The sequence below is a fragment of the Notamacropus eugenii genome, chromosome 2 (genome assembly GCF_028372415.1).
Source record: "Notamacropus eugenii isolate mMacEug1 chromosome 2, mMacEug1.pri_v2, whole genome shotgun sequence".
Classification (NCBI taxonomy): Eukaryota; Metazoa; Chordata; class Mammalia; order Diprotodontia; family Macropodidae; genus Notamacropus; species Notamacropus eugenii.
Genome location: NC_092873.1, coordinates 387,075,866 through 387,097,119, shown reverse-complemented (window position 1 = coordinate 387,097,119; position 21,254 = coordinate 387,075,866). Strand labels below are relative to the sequence as shown.

Below are 21,254 nucleotides of genomic sequence, written 5' to 3'. Positions count from 1 at the left end.
GAGAATATGTCCACATATGAAATCAAAGTTCTTTTGAAAAACTGAAGTTTTATCCTAACAGCTCTTCACAAATGACTATCCACTTTCTAAGTACAAATAGTTCAAAAACAGGTCAATGAACTAAATGTGGCATTGGGGCAATGGGCAGACAGAGAAGACGACAAAATTGCCTTGAGCTCCTTAGAGGAAAAATTTAACACAAATTTATTTCATTACTTCCTCTTGTAGGTCCCAAAAGACACCGTTTTCTTTGCTTTCCCAAATCTTACTTGTATAAATCCTAGGAGGGGCTAATAATCTCTGTCTTATACCATAGCTTTTCTAAATCTTTCTCTAATATATAAACCAAAACTGCTAACTGCAAAGTACTATCAATTGGCATTTCATTATTGGAGAAAGCATCTCATGAAAGATAAATGAAGCTTTTACATACTTACAAGTTTAATTTGGTTTTTTACACATCGAACCCGAGCATGCCAACATGTTTTTTCCCTTAAAATATAGATCAATTTGGGGGCTGCATACTACATTTTGGGGTAAACTATATTTGGACCAATACAACAATTTACCAAGGAAATGAAGTAAAGTGGCAGCGATATGTCTCTAGATATAAAATGAGATAGAATAACTTTTGGAGCTGTGGTTGTCAAAGAATAAACATCAGGTTGCTATTTACTCAACAAGGGCTTCATTGTAGGCTGATTGGAATATCCATGATTTTTATTTGTCAGTGACTCTGATTTTATTTCTTTTGAAGATTACTAACTAACCTAGGATGTTTCACAAAAGCCAGACATCACCTCACTGCTATCTCATTAGAGGCAGAACCCACCCATTCTCATTAAATCTGACAAGTTCAAGAGAATGTGAATTATTTGAGCAGGGACCATTTTTTAAATCTTTTTTTGAACTCCAAGCACTTTACACAATGCCTGGCACAAAGTAAGAGTTTTGTGGATTGTTGACTGATTGACTAAATGACAGACAAGATTTAGAAGGTAAATAAGAGAAACTTGAGGGAACCTTTTGCTCCAATAAAGTGGAAATAATGAAAAAGGCCAAGAAATCATAATTTGTGATGTGGAAATATCCCTGAGCACGATGGAGCTGATATGTGGGGACATATGAGTGGGAAACCTGCTGTGTAAGGTTCCAAAGCACTCTAAATGGAGTTTTGGGGGGCTATTTGGGTGGGGGAGAATTTGGAAGTATACATCCTCAAATCAATCATGTGAGCATCCCTAAAGTTAAACCTAGTGCTATACTATCCTTTAAGCAAACTCTGCTTTCTGACTTTCATTTTAGAGCCCTGCCAAAGATGAGCATCTCACCAAGGATTTTTTCAGATATCATGCTTCTCGGGCCAGGAGCAAAACATACATTAACCTAAGAGAAGTCTCTGAGAGATTCAAGCTGCCCCCCGGGGAATACATCCTGATTCCTACAACTTTTGAACCACACCAGGAAGCTAATTTTTGCCTTCGAATATTTTCGGAGAAGAAGGCCATTACCCAGTGAGTAACAAATAATAATGATAATATGAGCAGTTAAGTGATACAGTGGACAGAGCACTGAGCTTGGAATCAGGAAGACTCCTCTTCATGAGTTCAAATCCAGCATCATACATTTATTATGGGTGACTGTGGACAAATCCTCAGTTCTGTGTGCCTCAGTTCTTCTGTAAAATGAGTTAGAGAAATAAATGGCAAATCACTTCAGTATCTTTGCCAAGAAAACCCCAGATGGGGTCACGAAGAGTCTGACACAATGAAAAATGACTGAACAACAACAAAGACGACGATGATGATGATGATTAGCATAATTAGCAGCTTATGCACTAGTAACAGGAAGTATAAAATATGCCTGGGGTAGGCAATAGGGAAGAGGCCCTTGATTCAAATTTTAAAGATAATCCATTTGAGGGTGGATTAATAGCTTTCTTGGAGCTCCCTATTTGAACTAATTATTGAGAATCAGCCTCTATAATGGATAGAGAGCTGGCCTTAGATTTAGGAAGTGCCAGGGTTCAGATCCTTCTCTGATACAAACTGGATTACATCAGATAACATAATTACAGTATTATATAATTGATAGCTATTACTATATGTTGTGCTTTATAAATGTTAAAGTGCCATGTAATTGCTAGATATTATAAATGTTAGGTATTATTATACTGGCCACGTGATGATGGATCATTTAGTCCAATACCTTCATTTTACAGATGAGGAAACTGATGCCCAAGTGACTTGCCCAGAGTAAATATAAGAGGTAGAATTTGAAGACAGGTCCACTGAGTTCAGAGTCAACACTCTTTCTGCTGTACTGGGAGTTATACCAGTGAGCACTGGTCTTGGAATTAGGAAGACTCATCTTCATGAGTTCAAATCCAGCCTCAGATACTTACTAGCTGTGTGACCCTGGGCAAGTCACTTAACCCTGTTTGCCTTAGTTCTTCATCTGTAGAATGAGATGGAGAAGGAAATGGCAAAGCACTCCACTATCTTTGCCAAAAAAACCCTAAAATGGGAGCCCAAAAAGCATCATCATTTAATTAGGTGCTAAATTTGGTTGTTCCTAACAACTGAAGGGAAAAAATGTAGTCAGTCCTGTGAGTTTCGGGGTTCTGGGACAAAAATTTTGTGCTGCCTAAAAAAAGGTAGTATACATAAAGCTTGGTAAGATTTACTAAATCCCTTTATTAGTTCAATTTGCCCTGACAGCAACTCTATGGCTAGTTGGCAACAGGGTGAGCCCCAGAACCAAGAACTCTGTGTGTGTGTGTGTGTGTGTGTGAGAGAGAGAGAGAGAGAGAGAGAGAGAGAGAGAGAGAGAGAGAGAGAGAGAGAGAGAGAGAGAGTCCTCTACTCAGACATTAGCTTATTCTCCATTGCCTTTTATGCTTTCTCCAAGCAGACTGGAAGCAAATAAGCAGTTAGACCTCAACAAATAAGGTAAAATAAGCTATAAGCATAGATTTAAAGCCAGAAGAAACCACAGAGATTATGTCATCCAGCCTTTTCATTTACAAATAAGCAAACTGAAGCAGATGAAGTGACTTACCAAGGGTCATACAGGTGGTAAATGGCTAAATTCTGCCTTCCTTCTAACACTCCCACCCCAACCCTGTCCCAATAAATTTTATCGAGGGTCTGCAGTACACCATATCAAAAAAGACTTCTACCAAATACCCCGAGGAGGGAGAGTTTCTTCTTAGCAACAGCAGCAAAGCACTATGGGAACTGGTTTAATGATTTGTGCTACCGAATAATGGAGTTAGGAGGTCCCAGAGGAATACTCCTGTGGGTTCTCCCTGAAACTTCATTCATTTAGGTGACAACCAAAGTCCATCTGATACTTAATACTTCACATCCATAATGTATCATCATCTCTTTCAATTGGTGGTTATGGAGGAACTTCCTGTTTTGACCACTCACCCCTATGATCTGGACTGATAATGACAGTAACTGACATTTGTAATTTACAAGGCGCTTATCATATTTTATCTCATTTGATCCTCACAAACTACCCTCTGCGGCAGGCTAGGCACATATCTTCTCCCCATTTTACAGATGTGGGACCTGAGTTTCATAGAAGAGAAATGACTGGTCCACAGTCACACTTTTAATAAGTTTTAGAATTAGTGCTCAAACATAGGACTTCTATACCTTGTGTGACCTTAAGGGAAGTCTAGTTCTCAGTTTCCTCATCTGTACCATGAGTTATATTGTAGTGTGATGACTAAGGGTCAGACCTTAGAGTAGGGGAAGACTTGGGTTTGAATACTGCCTCCAACATATATTGGCTAAGCAATAGAGAGAAGCTGGATCTGTGATTTCAATGGTAGAGAGAACTCCAAAACACAAAATTATCAATGCAGGTCAATGCTTTCTTGGAAATGCTGGGTCTTAAACAGATGCCTAGAGCACCAAGAGATTGAATGACTTGCCTAGAGTCTTGCAACCATTATGTATGAGGCAGGGCTTGAACCCAGGTCATCCTCACTCCAAGGTCAGCTTTCCATTATCCCCTACCCCATGCTACCTCTCAGTGGCTGAGTGCTCATGGATAGAGCATTTAATTTCTCTGAACCTCAGTTTCCTCACCTGTAAAGTAGACATAATCATACCTAAGTAACTACATCATAGATTAGTTTGAAAGACCCAGTTAGGTAATATATGCTAATTGTTATATAAATTTCAGATTTCATTATCTGCAATCATTTTCAGTGCTAAATTCTATGATCCTAAACCCACAACTGTTATTCCAACATTATAAGCAAGGGCACAACCTAGTATAGAGGAATCTGTCCCATTCACAGTTGGCTTACATTCCAGAGATCCATGAGTACAACAAAATGTTCACAAACATCTGGTTATTGGAGTCTCTTATGAACATTTGAAACTGACAATCAAGAGGGTTTCCTATATTGTATATTAAGGTTATGGTTATTTATGAATTTAATAGAGAACCTACATGCCCTCACTTCAAAAATCCTTTATAATGGTTAAAAAATATCTAATGAATTAAAATCTTTTCCCCTCCCCTCTATTATGGCTGATGAATATGAAAATCTTAGGTTATATTCATAAAGAAGTACCAGATTTACGCAAGGACTTCCCAGCTTATTTTGATCTTGTGTCTGGAGTGAGGTCAGCAAGTCCTTGGGTATGTAAAGAGCAGAGTCCCATTGCTCACTGTTCTTCGGTTCTTGAGATATTTATATTTGGCAAAACTAACTTCATCTTTACTCTTATAACTGACTAACTAAGCTTAGCCTATTATAAGCTCTGACCTCAGAATCTGTTCCATAGCCTAGGGATAATACATCTGAATTGCTATCTGCCTCCAGTGGCTTAGCTAGAAATTTGAAAGCGCTAAGTAAAAATTTTGGAAAGGTTCTCCTTAGCTTATTAGTTGAAAAATAAACTTATCTCCAGTCTTCTTTCCTCATACTTTCTCCAGCATATTTCATATTGATATTTTATCTCTATGGAATGGTGAGAGACAGACAGAGTCAGAGATAGAAAGAGACAGAAAAAGAAATACAGAGAGAGAAGACAATGACACAGAGACAGACAGAAACAGAGGCAAAGAGAGGAAGAAACAGAGAGATAGAGAGACAGACACAGAAAGGGATAGAGACAGAGACAAAGAAACAGAGGATAGATATAGAGAAAGAAAGAAAAAGTTGAGTGTGTGTGTGAGTGTGTGTGTGTGTGTGTGTGTGTGTTTGTGTGTGAATGTGTATTCTCTGCTCAGACTTTAGCTTATTCCACATTGCCTTTTACATTTTCCTCAAGCAGACTGGAAGCAGATCAGTAGTTAGCCCTCAACAAACAGTAAAGTAAGTTATAGGGATAGATTTTAAGCCATAATAGACCTCAAAGATTATGTAGTCTATTCCTTTCATTTACAAATAAGGAAACTGAAGCAGAGAAAGTGATTTACTAAAGGTCATACAGGTGGTAAATGATAGGGATAGTATTTAAACCCAAGTCTTTGGATTCCAGGATCATCGCTCTTTCTATTGTACTATGCTGCCTTCGGTATGTGAATAATCATGACATATATATCACTTTACGTTTTGCAAGGATTTTTTTTAAAAGTGACTCTTTGATGGTAGACATACACATATTATGCCCATTTTGACAGATGAAGACAATTGAGGCTCATAGAAATACTGATAATCACCTGGCCACTAAGACTCATAGAAGGACTCCAGGTCTTTCAACCCAAGCTCAATGCCCATTCCACTATCTCATACAGAAGTTCTTATGAAACCTTGATAGTTTAATGTAACAGACAACATTCCTCATGTATCCCTTCTTGAAGCAGCAGAACCCTCAAATAGGAAGGACATGATGTTCTGGTTAATTCATTGATTGGTCCCTAGACTCCAAAGGTTGTTTGGGCTATAGCCATGCCCATGATTGTGGTGCAGTGGAAAGGTCACTGAAGAAGGAACTCATTGACTAGGGATTTGTTCTACTTGACCTAGCTGTGTAACTATGAGCAAATGACTTCATCTCTTCAGACCTATTTCCTCATTAAAAAATGGAGATCATTAGACCTGTTCTGATAACTTCACAACTGCTACAAAGATCAGTTTAGATCATGGATGTAAAAGAGCTTTGTAAATTGTAAAGAATTATCCAAATGAAAGGTATTGATACAAGCAAGAGCTTGTTGGTCCAAAGCCAATCTATGGAACTCTTACTCTCTCTTCCCAGAGTATCCAAAAACTTTGAATAATGTGGCAAATGTCTGAAAGGAAGAGAGACCTTCTCAATGGGTCACAAAGTTGAAGGGAGTATGATGGAGCAGAGATAATTATTGCAACGGGTTATAATTGAATCAAGTGTTTTCTAATTCCACAGGGATATGGATGAAAATGTGGATATTGCCCTCCCAGAGGTAAGTCTTTAAAGTAGCATGTGTTTTTAAGGAGTTCTAGAAAGTTAATGATTCTATTATTAATAATAGGCATTGTTAATAATAGATACATATTATAGATAATAATATATATTAGATATAGATAATAGATAAAAATAGATATTATTTCTAACAGATAATTCTAGAATGTTAATAATAATAATAATCTAGTTAATAATGGGGTGGGGGGATTAATCATGTGACTTTTAATCATTTGACTGGCTAATGTTTTAATGTTAATATAGCGTCATGGATAGAGCACTAGATGTGGAATCAGAAAGGATTGGATTTCAATCTCTCAACTGACATTTATTTATTAGCTGTGTGTCCACTAGCAGTTCACATAATCACTCTGAGACTCATTTCTGCATCTATCCCTCCTCCTTTTTTTAAAATTTCATCATGCTGCTTCCTGCTTTCTACCTTTACTCACAGTACCTTTAACGTTTTCAGGAGCCTTATTGGGGTTGAAGGAAGGACATGCCAGGTCTCCATTGCTCCCACTTTTTGTGCTTCTTCTAAACCCAGTGAATTTAATAGTCAGGCCCATGAGAGAGATCACTGTGGAGTATCAAAGAAGTCCTATCACACCATTCTGAAACCATTACTCCAATACTTTCCATTTGTCCTAACAGTACACCTAACATCCCCCTCACCCCACACCATGGGTACATCTGGAAATAGCTGGAATGTATTAGAACATCAACAGGTTCATTCAATAGCCACATTCTATACCAGCAGCCTACATTGGGCAACTCAGAATGAATTCTTTCTATGCAAAGCATTTCAAAAATATTTTTCCTAAGTCTCAGAATACACCTTTGTTGGGTTTTTTTTCCTAGCCGTCTAAACCACCTTCACCTAGCCAAGAAACCGAGGAAGATAAACAGTTCCGTGCATTGTTTGAACGGATTGCAGGAGAGGTAAAAGAGAACAAATATATTTGAATTCAAGCAAAAATAACACATATTTAGACCTTTAACCTGAGAAAAGAGAGTCATGGGACTGGATCACTTTTATTTCTTGCCCACTTTTAACATGGAAAGATTTGAAGGAGAAGGACATTTTGCCTTTCTTTTCCAGTCTTCTCAGAAACTTCAGTGGTAATAATGCAATTTATTAGCCTGAACCTTGACAGGAAGACTGTGAAATTTAATGACTCTTATAAAAGTGGGCACTGAGATAGATGACCAGGTGACCAAACGTACGGTGCTATAATTTGAGAGGCATTTTAGGGTGGTGTCAAACTGAAACAGAAATGGGGGCTGCTAATTTGTACATAGGATCCCTATAGGCCTCTAACTTATTTTTAAAATGTAATGTTATCTACATTTTACTATATTTTTATTTATTTTGTTGTGGACAATTCATGGCAGACCTGTGGTAGAGCCATCTGAGTTCATATTGGTCTGATCAGCCAGTCAGACACACTGTACCTTGACTCTAACCTAGTGATGTAATTTTGATCCTCTTCAAGAACAAAGGATAACAATCAACCAACCACTTATTTTATTAAATATTTCCCAGTTATATTTTAATCTGGTTTGGACTGCACTCTGGAGCACTGGTGACCACATGTAGGCTATAGGCTGAATATTTGACACCTCTGCTCTAAAAGATGCATCTAAAAGACTAGAATTATCCCAAAATTTGTGCTGAAATTCCCATCCTAAGTATCATTTCTTTGGGCTAAGACATTGTTTCTTCAGGAGGCACCTGGAAAGGATATAATTCATTGTTCTATTTCTATCGAGTAGTACATTAGTATGAATTAATCAGTCAACTACAAAAAGAAAAGCTCTATGGTATTGCCAAGTTTCTGAGAATTAACAAAACAATGAAAATGTTTGATATTCAAATGTACTCAGTAAACTTTAATTTTTTGGGTTTGTTTTTTTTTTTTAAGCACAGGAAGTGCTTCAGAATCTTGTAAAGGCTGTCAGGTCATTAAAGTGAAGGGTAGCTATTATTTACTCTTTTATCTCCCTTTCTGCATCCTGCTTTTCCCCATTCTGTTGTCACTCTCCCCCAGTGAACCTGTGCCCTCACAGTGGGCACTGGCTGCTCAAACCCTTCCCATATGCACACTCATTACTTTCATGAAAAACCTAGTCCTCACAGTGTAATGCCTCAAGCTCTGACCTGCCACCACGCCCCCTCCCCAATCTTAACTGCTCTCTTCCAGTCTCTCAGTTCAAAAGAGTATCATCTTCTCAATCAGCTGTGATCGCAGTGTTAGTGACCTACTAAACAACTGATATTAGATGTTAATAAATAGTAACTACTTAATATGGTACCTTCCAAGGAAGACTGGTATTTTAAAATACAGAAGTAGCTGTGGTATAACAGAAAGGACAATGAAATTAGAGTCAAAAGACCTAGATTCTAATCCCAGTTTTAGTTAAGGTCCTTCCCCTGTTTCTCCATCTACAAAATGGAGGGAATAATGTCAGCATTGTCTATCTCACAGAGTTGTCATAAAAATCAAATGAGATAAGTATGTAGAATCACTTCGAAAATTGTAAAGCACCCTAAAAATAGAAGGTATACTGGAGAGGACAATGCCTTAACCCAAAGGAATGAATGGCAAATAGTGGAACTGTAGATACCAGTGCAGAAGGCAGGTGAGAATGGATTTTTGTTTCCGTTTGTTTAATTTTGTTTTGGGGAGGGGGGTAGAAATAGGCCAGGACTTATTAACTTCCATTAAATAAATTTCCATTAAATCAAAAGTTCTTAGATTTTCTGTACCTTTGACCAACTTGACAATCTAATGTAGTCAATGGCTCCCTTCTCAGAATAATGTTTTTAAATGCATAAAATAAAATACATAGAATTACAAAGGAAGTATTATCATCATTTTATTAAAATCCATGGCCAAAATTTACCTTTAGTGAATTGCTTAATTTCTCTAGGCCTAGGAAAAATGAGTGGGTTGAATCAGATGACCCCCTGAGGTCCCTAGGAATTCTAACATTTTCTACTTAATTTTGCCTTGAGCTGGTCCTCTTTTAAAGAGATTTAATGTTTCACAAAATGATGAGGCCAGGAAAGTACAAAGTGCTGAAGGGCCTAATCCTTCCAAGGGGAGTAAGTGGGACTTGGTTAGGTAATTCGACATCCTTGGGCCAAAGACATCTGAAATCTCTTTCCTTTAAACAAAGAAGATGGTAAGGGCTGGGAAAAGCAATTGTCCCTATTTTCAACAGGACATGGAGGTAACAGCAGAGGAACTGGAATATATTGTGAATGCTGTGCTACAAAAAAGTAAGTGTTCAAACCAATCTCTTTGGTTCCAGGATGCAATTAACAGAGGAATATTTATCACTGTGCCATGTTTTCTATTGTATCTTTCTTCAGTTTCACGTTTGCTCTCATTGTGTTCTTAGCTGTTCTCCCTTTTATCAAGGGTTGAGATTTTACACCAATTTTTGAGATGTCCTCATGTATACTTGCTCTTTTGTAATCTCAGGACTGTGTGGGGGATTTTGTTGTCATTTTTGTTTTGTGTGTGTTTTCAGAAAGGAATATTAAATTCAAGAAGCTAAGCCTCATTTCCTGCAAAAACATCATTTCTCTAATGGACGTATCCTTTCAAATGCATGGGTAGAAATCAGTTTTCTTGTCCATAAGCCTTCCTAGCTCTATAGGTACAAAGAAGAATGAGAACAATGGTAGGTAATGGGAAAATTAGTGGGTTTGAGCCCAGAGGATCTTGGTTAGAATCCTGGACCTGATATTTGCTATCCATCTGAGCACAGGAAATCTACTTGACCTCTCTAGAACACAGTTTCCTCATCGTAGTGACCAAATAATCTCTAGAGTCTATTTCAACTCCAGATAGAATGAGGACTTTCTTTTTCCTATTCTGAACTCGAAGAGATAAAACAAACAAAACCATCCACCAGAGGTCATATTTCAACAAGGCCACATGTTAAGAATTTTGTACCAGTGGGTCACCAGAAATATTTATGGGGTATATAAAATACAAGTAGCTTGATGAGGCATCCCAGTTGGGGCCTGAGTCCCTAAATGAGGTCATATCAACATATGACCCAATATGGCTATTTTCCTGTTCTTAAAGAATAATAAAAAAATACCTGGAAGAAGACAAAAAGAGCATAGACATGTACAAGGAGAAGGGATAGGTTTTAAAATATAATTTTAATGACATCCTTTTTTTTTTATATTACCCATTTTTTCTGGCTGCATATCTCTGATAAGAATGACTTTAAAAGAACAAAGTATTCTTTTTCCTACTTGAGAATACTGATTATAGGATCAGAGGGCTTTTTAAAAGAATGTGGGTTTTTTAATGAAACTATTCTCCTATTTCCTCTCTTCTGATATGAAGGGTTTAAATGATAAGATCAAGGACTCTTAATTTTCTTCACCCTCGGTTTCCATAGAGGAATGTTCTTCCTCCCCATCACACCGTCCTTTCCGAAAAGATTCCAGATCTGAAATTCCACAAGAACTCTCTGACCTCTTGACCTCTGCTAATATTCTTTCTTGACACACACTGTCACATCCAGACCAATGGCAATGGAAAACTGGAGTTCGATGAATTCAAAGTGTTCTGGGGCAAGCTGAAGACATGGATAGTATGTAACTCCCATTGTTGTGTGGTTGTGTGGTACCTCACTATCTACCCCTGGTCTAGTGCTTTGGTTCCCCAATGTAAGTTGAAAGGGGCCAGGTAGCCCCTTTGGATAGTTGTAGCAAAGAAATTATAACACAATTCAATTATTATGAAGAAATTCTAATTATAGTACTCTACCAGTCTGCCAGTCCCTTATAAGAGTAGGGGTGAAGGGAATCTTCTCCTAAAGAAAATTGTTCAGTTATTAATTATTTGAGGGCATCAACATACCCTTACAGAAAATTTTCTCTTCCTGACCCTTACCTAAAGTTGTGCCTACATCAAGTGAGAGGAAGAGCTAGCAATCACCTGGATAATATGATGAATGGTACCAGTTGGATGCCATCTTTGAAAGAAATGAAGGTTAGCTTTTGTTGTAGAGAGGAGGTTCAATGTAAACAAATGCTCAGGACACCGGGTGGCACAGTAGATAGGGTACCAGGTCTAGAGTTGGGAAGACTCATCCTCCCAAGTTCAAATCTGGCCTCAGACACTTATTAGCTGGGTGGCTCTGGGAAAATTACTTAACTCTGTTTGCCTCAATTTCCTCATCTGTAAAATGAAAGAGTTAGACTAAATGGACTATGAGGTCTCTTCACCCTATAGAACCATGATCCTATGATCCCTTCTGAGTCTGATATTCTGCAATTCCTTCCTGCATAGAATATCTTCCTTCAGTTCGATGTTGACAGATCTGGAACCATATCCTCCTATGAATTGAGGAGAGCCTTGAAAGCTGCAGGTAAAATAGAAGCATTTTGGCTTTTAATGAAGGGCACCAAGGGAAGATGATGGGTTGACAGGAATTGGAGTTGTATTGAGCAAAACAATGATGCAACAAGAATAAGCTCATTTCAAACCAAAGGGGGTGTCACATCCCCACTTCTGACTGTCGTTCTCACTCTGCATGGAGTTCAAGAGGTTGCAATGCAGCCTGTGGCTCCTCTAATTTTCATATTAGGATGTTAACATTTGTTATTCTAGACTCTAGAGCATCCCACGGTCATGTGATCCTTTGGGTTTGGTTAATGGTAATCATAAAGGTAGCTGCTATATAGCATAACTATGTGTGACTGTTATCACTGAGGCCATCCCACCATCTTTGACATCAGAAGAATGTGAATTCTATGGCTCTTCACTGAGAATTTGGGACAAGTCATTTTATCTCTTCATGTTTTACTTTTCCCATATGGTACTTATTGCCATATGGCAATAGTACTACCTCTGGAGTAGAGAACCTTATTTCTGGTACCTTGGGTTAGTCACTTAAATTCTATGGGCTTCAGTTTCCTATTTATAAAATGAAGGGACTGAAGTAAATGATTTCTGGGGCCCCTTCAGTTCTAATTCTATGCTCTTATGGTATTAGTCAAATAAAATTTGTAAAGTTCTTAACACAGTGGCATATGATAGGAACTATATATAGTAGGAACTATATTATATGGTGCAGTGGATAGAGTATCTGGTCTGGAGTCAAGAAACTTTGAGTTCAAATCTGCCTTCAGATGCTTACTAGCTGTGTGACCCTGGGCAAGTCACTTAACCCTGTTTGCCTCAGTTTCCTCTTCTGTTAAATGAGCTGGAGAAGCAAATGACAAAGCATTATGGTATCTTTGCCAAGAAAACCCCAAATGGGGTGACAGAATTGGACATGACTGAAACAACCAAACACCAAATTTATATTATTAGTGGAATTTCAGATACCAAGGCAGGTACCTGAGATGTTTTGAGTTTGGGGATGGTGATGTAGAAATAGGCTAGGCCTTCTTACCTTTCCTTAAATAAGATTCCATTAAATCAGGAATTCTTAACCTTTTCTATACCTTTGATCCTCTTGGCAGTTTAGAGAAGCCTTCTCAGAATAACAGTTTTAAATGCATAAAACTCTGTTTCATATATGTTATTATTATAGAAGTATAATTATAATATTATAATATGGATTATTATTATTAATGAAGGTGGTCATTGAGCATCCTCTATTCTAAGGTATTTCTTAAGCATCATCTGGGTAGAGTACTAAGCTGTATGTTTGACAAAGTAAGTTTGACAGACATGATTTCAGAGCTCTTTAAGAGTTTAAAAGTTATCTTTCTTGTAGTATACCTATAAGGTGACAATAAAGAAAGGTAGAAACCCTCAGGAACTTGGTCTGCAGTTTTTGCCTATAGGTAGAGGAGAGGTTTAGACATCCCAGGGTCTCATTACCCTTTTCATCCCTGTGAATTCCCTTCCAAGGGCAGTAGGCTGGAGATGACAGGACTTTGCAGAGGACAAAGTTAAGGAAACCTGGGTCTTGAATCTGTCAGAAAGGAAGGCACAAAATTATGTTGCTTATGACCAGGACTCCCAGACTTGAACTTTATAAAAATGGATACATCTCTTCCTCCCAGTAACTGAGGAGGCCAAAAGATCCCAGTGATTAATTGTATACAGTATTCTTGTTTATCCATTTGTGACCTTTTCCAGCAATTTGCTGAAAGCTGAGAAAGCAGGCAGAAATGAAAGAAGAAAAACAACCCACCTTAGCATACATATCTTGCTGGGCATGTTTAATGTGCATTACTCATTTCTGAAAGTTTGTAAAATGTGTGCCAGCAAAGATTCTCCCTAAGAAATGTCTAGTTTTCAGGAGCTTCTGACAGCATCTGACTCCAATGTCCATGGGAAACATCTGCCTATGCTGTAGGTCCCCACAGATGGAGTACCAGAGATGTTGGTGAATTCTGTATGTTGCCTAGCAGCCTTGAAATGGGAGCTGGGACATAACCAGGGATAGCTAACCTGGAACACACCTTGAATGTCAGGAGTCAGGACCTTTGTTAAGAGTGGAGTTGACTTAGATATGGCCACCCACTTGGATGACACTTTGTAGAAAGTGAAGAGGTCCTAAGGGTGGATTCTGGTGTCATGATCTTACCATGATAGTACCAAATTCATGAGAGTAGTGGAAAAGGCACTGAACCTGAAGTCAGGGGAGGCCTGAGTTTGAACTGCACCTCTGGCTCTTAACTAGCAGTGCAACCGTGGGCAAGTCATTTAATCCCTCTGAGCCTCAGTTTCCTTATCTAAGAAATAATAATTGTACCAATCCTGCAGGGTTGTTATGAGGATCAAAAGAGAAAATATGTATAAAATGCTTTGCAAACTTCAAATAACCATAAAAATGCCAATCATATTATAATGAGAGGCAGAGACCTGGCCTCAAAACCAGGAGAACCTGGATTCGAATCTTACCTCTGGCAAATACTGTCAATGTGACCTGGCCAAGTCATATAACCTCTCAGTAGTCTAGGTAGCTCTCTTCATAAAAAGTGTTAGACATGCCCAAGTGCTGCTGAGCCAGAATAAAATGAAATCAGGAAATATTTAGGAAAACAAAAATACAAGAGAGCATAGATAATGTTAATATATGGTTTTCTAAGCCAATAAGAAGCAGCTGGGATCCTCATGTTGGGTTTGGAGACCCCCATTTTATAGGAATTTGACATCAACATTGTAGAGGACATGTTGGTAACTGTATTGATAGAGGGAGTCCCCTATCTCAATGAAGTCAGAGAACTTGTCTCTACCCTTGTAATTATGATATCCTTGGAAGTCTTACATGTTGGGCCAGGCCATGAGCTGCCCAAAGACTGAAACATAGAGGAAGCTAAAGGATCACAGGGCCCCCCCTAGCACAAGGTCAGTTAACATATACCACCATTCAGGACAGCACCTTCTGAGTTGCCACTATTTTCTCCTATATTCCTGTATCAGAGGCCACACTTTAATTCCCTTTGTCACTTACAAGTTCTTCAATTTTTTTTCAGGCTTCCAGCTGAACAATTATCTCTTGCAGCTAATTGTCCTAAGGTATGCTGATGAGCAGTATCACCTCGATTTTGATGATTTCCTCAACTGTATAATCCGGTTAGAGAATGCAAGCCGTGAGTATCCTTCTTGGCCAATGTCGACATCACACAGGGCACAGTCCAATCTAGGCTATATCCAACTCCAGTTTCTCCTGATGAGACAAACTGGTAAAATTAGTGGTGACAAATATACCACCACAAGAGCTGGTTATTCATGTTTTTTAATAGATGTAGTTTAGTGGTTATGTGGTCCGGAGGAAAGCACAGCTGGATTTGAAATTAGAGGATCTGAGGTCAATTTCACCTTATATCTCATATGACCTTGGGGATGTTTGGGGGCCTCTGGCTCTTCAACTGTAAAAATAAAGGAATTTAGTTAAATGACCTTTGATGTCCCTTCTAGCTCTAAATCTATAATCCTAATTAGTGACTCAGTGTAATGGATGAAAATGCTTATTCACCTATAGTGATGTGATTGGATTTGAAAGATTTAGGGGCAGTTAGGTAGAAGAGTAGAGCACTGGCCCTGGACTCAGGAGATCCTGAGTTCAAAATCTGGCCTCAGACATTATCTAGCTGTGTGACCCTAGGCAAGTCATTTAACTCTAATTTCAAGTATGGAAGAAAGGAAGGAAGGAAGGAAGGAAGGAAGGAAGGAAGGAAGGAAGGAAGGAAGGAAGGAAGGAAGGAAGGAAGGAAGGAAGATGTTAATTTGTTCAAACTGTGCAAATCTTAGAAGACTGTCATGTTTTAGGTAAATGTTCATTGGAACTAATACCATTATGACAACAATTTATTTTAATAAAATGAATTCTAAACCCCACTGATGACCTGCTTGTCTTGTGATGTTACATATACAGTATGTTCCTGACAAATACTCATTGCTCATAATTAGATATTTCCTTACAGCAAAGGCTAGAATGTTATCTCTCATGATCAGAGAGTTGGAAGGAACCTTATAGGTAATCTAGTCCAACCTCCTTATTTTGCAGAAAAGGAAACTAAGACCCTTGATCAAGTTCTCATGGCTAGTTAGTGGCAGAGCTGGAACCTGAACAAACATCTTCTAACTAAAAAGTCACTTCCTTTCCACCCCACCACATGTTCTGTATTTTACTTTCTCCATCATTTTCATAAAAAACATTAGCTGCATTTGGAGTCTAATTAATGCTACATAATTTGTCATGACCTAGGAAAAGGCTTCAGGAGTCATGAATGGTACCCCAGAAATCTTGGCCCAATGACCTGCTATAGCCAAGAAGGGCCAACAAAATGCTGGACATAATTAAGAAGGATGTTGGAAATAAAGCAGAAGAGGTCTTCCTGCCCTTGGAAAAACCCATTAACATCTGCACATAGAATACTGCAAAAAGTTCTGATTATCATACATCAAGGAAGATACAATGGAGCACAAGACAGTCCAAAGAAAGACAACTAAAATGACGAAAGTAATGGAGTGTCTTTTCTGTTAGGAAAGGATTCTCTCTTCTGCATAATAAAAGCTGAAGGCATATAAAATAGTAAAGGATGTGGTTTGAAGGAATACAATCTAATTTTTACCAAGTCTTCAAACAAGAGAATAGGGGCATATTGCTTATAGTTTCAGAGTTTTAAGACAATAGGAAGAAATACAACTTTCCCTAACATATGTCAAACTTGGAGAACTCATTTTCTCAACCTATTCAAGAAGGTAAACTACTGAGAAGCAGCTGGTGAGCATAAAAGTTGTTCTTCAAGTATATTTCCATTTACCTGCAGTATTACCATTTTCCATTCTAGGTTTATTTCAGCCTAAAGAATTAAGGCAAGATGTAAAAAGAAAAAGATTCAAGAAATTTTTAAAAAATAAAAAGGGGTTTTTTTTTTTTAGTTTAAAATACATAGCTGACCGATCCATAATGGCTTATTAAGGGAAACAAGGATGTTTGGAAATATGCCTTCTAACCTCCAAGATTGACATGAAAGAGGGCAACCCTGCCCTCCAACAAAATGTTCCTTTGGGATCATATAGATTTCTGGCTTAAAAAGAATATGATTCTGACTTAGAGATATAATGATCTAGGGGAAGGGGAGTGAAGCATAAAATTTCAATAAAAAACAAAACCAGAAATTTCCCCCAATGACATCTTGGAACTACTTTCCCAGCTCAGGAAAAAAAAAGTTAAATGATTTTCTAAAGTTTACAAAATATGTATTTCTCTGAACAAACCAAGTCTTAATGCATTTTCATGTTCCTAACTAAGGTGACTTTAATTTGTAAATGATACTACAATAAGCTACATCACATGTATTTTAACTTTACCCAAAATTTACATTATTTTCTTTTGTGACCTTAAAAATTTTGATTATTTTATAGTTTTTATAGGCTCATAGATTTAAGGTTGGAAGGAGACACCAAGGCTATCTAGTTCAAATATCTTTTTACAAATGAGGAAATGAGGCCAAAATAGGTTAAATGACTCATCCAAGGTTAAATAGGCAATAAGGGATATTGATATAAGAGTTAGGATTTGAACCCAGGTGAGTCTTGTAACTCCAAATCCAGCATACACTTTCCACTATGCCATGTTCTTCCATTCTTATTCTACTCCCCTGGGGAAAGTAGCTTCATTTTTTAGTTATCTGGTGATCTCTGATTTGGACTAATAAAATCTTATGAGGACTATTTGGAGGTCCAGTGAACAAAGCTGTTATTTTCTTCATGGTTCTTCAAGGAACAGTAACATTTCCTATTAATGAAACTTTCTTGATCTTCATGTTCTCTTGCTCTGAATTGTTAGCTGCTATCTGGGTGACTTCCAAAACCAAAATGAATTTATCTCCACTTTACAATATAAACATTCTTGTTGGAAGAAAGTAGGAAGAAACTGGGTCATTGTTTTTCATGTTCTCTCCTCAGCCCCAGTTACTTCAAATGGAAAGTTTCTCCAAAAGCCAAGATCTGGAGTTCCACCACTTGGTGTGGTGCATTTTTCTAAGAATCGGACAAAAATATGGATCATTATGAAATCTGAAAGCATTCATTTATCAGTTACTCAAGTAAATGGAATAAAATAACATTCCAAGTAAGGTGGTATCAAGTAATGTTAAGAGGGCTATTTTTAAAGAGGCCTCAAAGGTACTAAGGTGGGGTCATCTCCACTCTCAACTTTAATCATGAATCTTGGGTTGATTAGATTCTAGTGAATGGATTCATGACCTCTAGCCTTAATCAATGAATGGGTGTTGTCTCAATCATACTGAGACCTGTTAAAGACCTTAGCTTAAAAAGGTCAAGGTGTCCCACTATATCCAGGGTCATCTCCAATTGCCCTGATCTATATCTCGCCAGTGGACTCAGATGAGCTCCTGAGGACAAACTGAGGCTGAGGACTTTGCACAGTTCTCCCTCATTTAAATCCAATTCATTTGCATGTCATGGCATCATCTTCCTGATGTCATGGTCCTCTTCAAAAGCAAAGGATAAACAACGACAACATAACCCCCAACCTCACAGGAGAGATTGGATTTGTAAACCAAAATGCTAGGTAATCTCTTCATGAGATACATTCCTGGCCCAAATGACTAAACCTATTCAAGAAACCAAGTCATTGAACAGAAAAGTCCTTGGTGAGCATGAAATCAAAGGAAGAGAACTGAATGTCCTTAAAGTATATTTCCATCTACCTACAGTATTTCTCTTCTCTGCTCTAGGCAGATGTATTTCAGCCTAAATAACTATTATTGGTCGTCTTAAATTGAGAGCACCATCATTATAGGTCCATCTTGGAAATATTGCGACAAATTCTGAATTGGACACACTCTCCTTTTGCTAGGTTTCATATGGACCCAGATTTTATGATTTCCACATTTCTCTCTCATTGGAAGACCTTTAAAATAACTCTCTATCTCAGTGCAGTTTCCCTTTGTGTACCTTGCCAATGACCTGATTCCTATTTGTATTCCTAGCCATCAGCTGATCCCTGCCTGCAAGGTGTCCAATTTATCCACAGTATGTGTGTTCTGATTGGCCACAGAGATGGGGACCTCTTTCTACCCTTTATGTGATTTACCCTTCACCTAATCCCTGATGTGCATGCTAAGGTTTGGGGTCCCCTGAAGGTCACATGTGACATCTCTACTAATGAATTAAATGATCTTACCTCCAGGGAATAGAAATAGTTGACTATAGATCCAGTTGTCTACCAGGCAGCAAGTTTATCCTGAAAAGTTGCCAAATTTATGTTAGGTGTCAATGTTATTATGATAAGCTATTCCCGGCTCCCTGTTTTCCCATCCCCACTCTTTCAATTCCTTTATGTTCTCATAATTTCTTTCCAAAAGAAACAAAGGAAAAGTTACACATTTACACAGTGCAAAGATAAATATGACCCATTTTGTTTATTATGTGACCAGATCTTGCCCACAGAAAAACTGAGAAACAGACCAAGCTTTACTTGGGCAGCCTGCCATCTTCCCTTTCAGTACCCCTTTTCTTCTCCCTGTCTTTGAATGCTTGTCTTATCTCCCATTTCAGTCAGTCAGTCAACGATCATTTATTAAGCACTTATTATTTGCCTGGAACTGTGCACTGGGAAAGCAAAAAAAGAGAGACAGAGACAGAGACAGAGAGAGAAGAAGAAGAAGAAGAAGAAGAAGAAGAAGAAGAAGAAGAAGAAGAAGAAGAAGAAGAAGAAGAAGAAGAAGAAGAAGAAGGGGAGAGAGAGAGACTGAGAAATAGCCCCTGTTCTCAGTGTGTAAACAACTATGAACAAACAAGATATTGTTCGTTGTTCAGTCGTTTCTGACTCTTAGTGACACCATGTGGAAATTTCTTGGCAAAGATACTGGAGTGGTTTGTCATTTCCTTCTCCAATTCATTTTACAAATGAGGGAATTGGGACAGAGTTAAGTGACTTGCCCAGGGTCACACAGCTATTTGAACTCAGGCAGATAAGACTTCCTGACTTTCTGTACTCTATCCACTGTGCCACCTAGCTGACCCAAACAAGAAATATATAGGATAAACTGGAGATAGTCAACATATTATTTTATTATTATTACTTTCAAGAAGCTATCACAATTCTGGGAGTAATGTCAGTTGATGATGGCTGAAGACCCTCCCTATGGTATTTGTCTTTTCACTGAAACAACTTGAAGGCTGAAAACCTTTGAGAAATAAAGGAATGAGTCTCAAGTGGTGGGTTTTCAAGCCTTGCCCCAGGCAATGGGCGAGATATTTTGGAGTATCTGTCCTGCATGCCTCAACTCCTACCACGTAGGTGACCACCTAGTCCATTTCTTTGTAAGGCTGCCCCATATGGTGCTAGCTTTGAGATTCAATGGGATTTCACTGGTTCAAAAGCATACCCAAGCACTATTCTAATTCCTTCTGAAATTTGTTGGTCTGTTTGGAGCATTTGGCAGTCTGTCACTAGATGGTGCAATTTCCACAAAGTCTACTTGGGACATAGTATAGATGATTTTTGCACTTGAAAATGATTAGGAACTTTGAAAAATTGTCCATAATCAAGCTTCTCTAATGTCTCTCACTTTAGGGGTGTTCCAGGTTCTCAAGGCAAAGGACAAAGAGTGTATTCAGCTCAATATAAATGAGGTATGACTATGGTCAAAATGTCCATGCAGAAATCTGTTTTCTGGTCCCGTTTTCCTTCACCTTTTATCGTTCTTTTTTCCCCCTGTCATCTATGAGTCTCCTGTTTATCCCCATTATAATTTCTCATTCTTTCTCTTATTTATTCTCTTACATCTGAGGTCCAAAGCCACCCTGTGAAACACAGAGTGAACCAAGGAAGGTTGGTTTCTTATCCCCGAGACATAGTGATGAAAATCAGGGACATTCCCATGACTGGCAGAAAAGTTGGAGTAAAGCACAAGCCCTTCTAATTCTGTATCTTTCCTTTTATTTTCAGTTCATCAGTTTGGCAATGAATATATGAAGCAGTACCTGGCCTGGATGTGAGCTTTCACCATGTCATGCCTTTTGGTCCATGAACCAAACAGCTTTTCCTAGGTTGTGCCTATATGTCCAAGAACTGTGAATGAAGGTTCCCCCTTTCATAATCCCACTTTCGCACCTGATGATTCTTCTTAGCTTAATCAAAAACGAATGCCATGGGCTCAGAAATGTTTCTTGTCTAAAGATGAAAGCTTATCGAAGGGAATTTGTGGTGGTGGAGGGAGCAAACTTGCCCATAGAGTAAGTCATCTCTAGTAATCACATGCACTTTGTTAAGAATGACTCAGAGCTCTAACTCAGATAACCCTTGACTTCACCAAATTCTTAATTATTTTCCTCATCCCCACCAATCCTGACACTTTGTCATTTC

At 38.2% G+C, this 21,254-nt stretch overlaps 1 protein-coding gene across 1 annotated transcript in view; it reads left to right on the top strand.

The window, feature by feature from the left end:
- Positions 1-20,988, top strand: part of CAPN9 (calpain 9) — a 62,685-nt gene extending 41,697 nt beyond the window's left edge. The window contains exons 11-20 of the mRNA XM_072647461.1: positions 1,306-1,514; positions 6,378-6,414; positions 7,275-7,355; positions 9,642-9,699; positions 9,954-10,018; positions 10,968-11,036; positions 11,738-11,816; positions 14,884-15,000; positions 20,463-20,521; positions 20,838-20,988. Coding sequence (XP_072503562.1) covers positions 1,306-1,514; positions 6,378-6,414; positions 7,275-7,355; positions 9,642-9,699; positions 9,954-10,018; positions 10,968-11,036; positions 11,738-11,816; positions 14,884-15,000; positions 20,463-20,521; positions 20,838-20,864 — 801 coding nt within the window. The 3' untranslated portion in view covers positions 20,865-20,988. The remainder of the gene's footprint in view (positions 1-1,305; positions 1,515-6,377; positions 6,415-7,274; positions 7,356-9,641; positions 9,700-9,953; positions 10,019-10,967; positions 11,037-11,737; positions 11,817-14,883; positions 15,001-20,462; positions 20,522-20,837) is intronic.
- Positions 20,989-21,254: the final 266 nt, after the last annotated feature.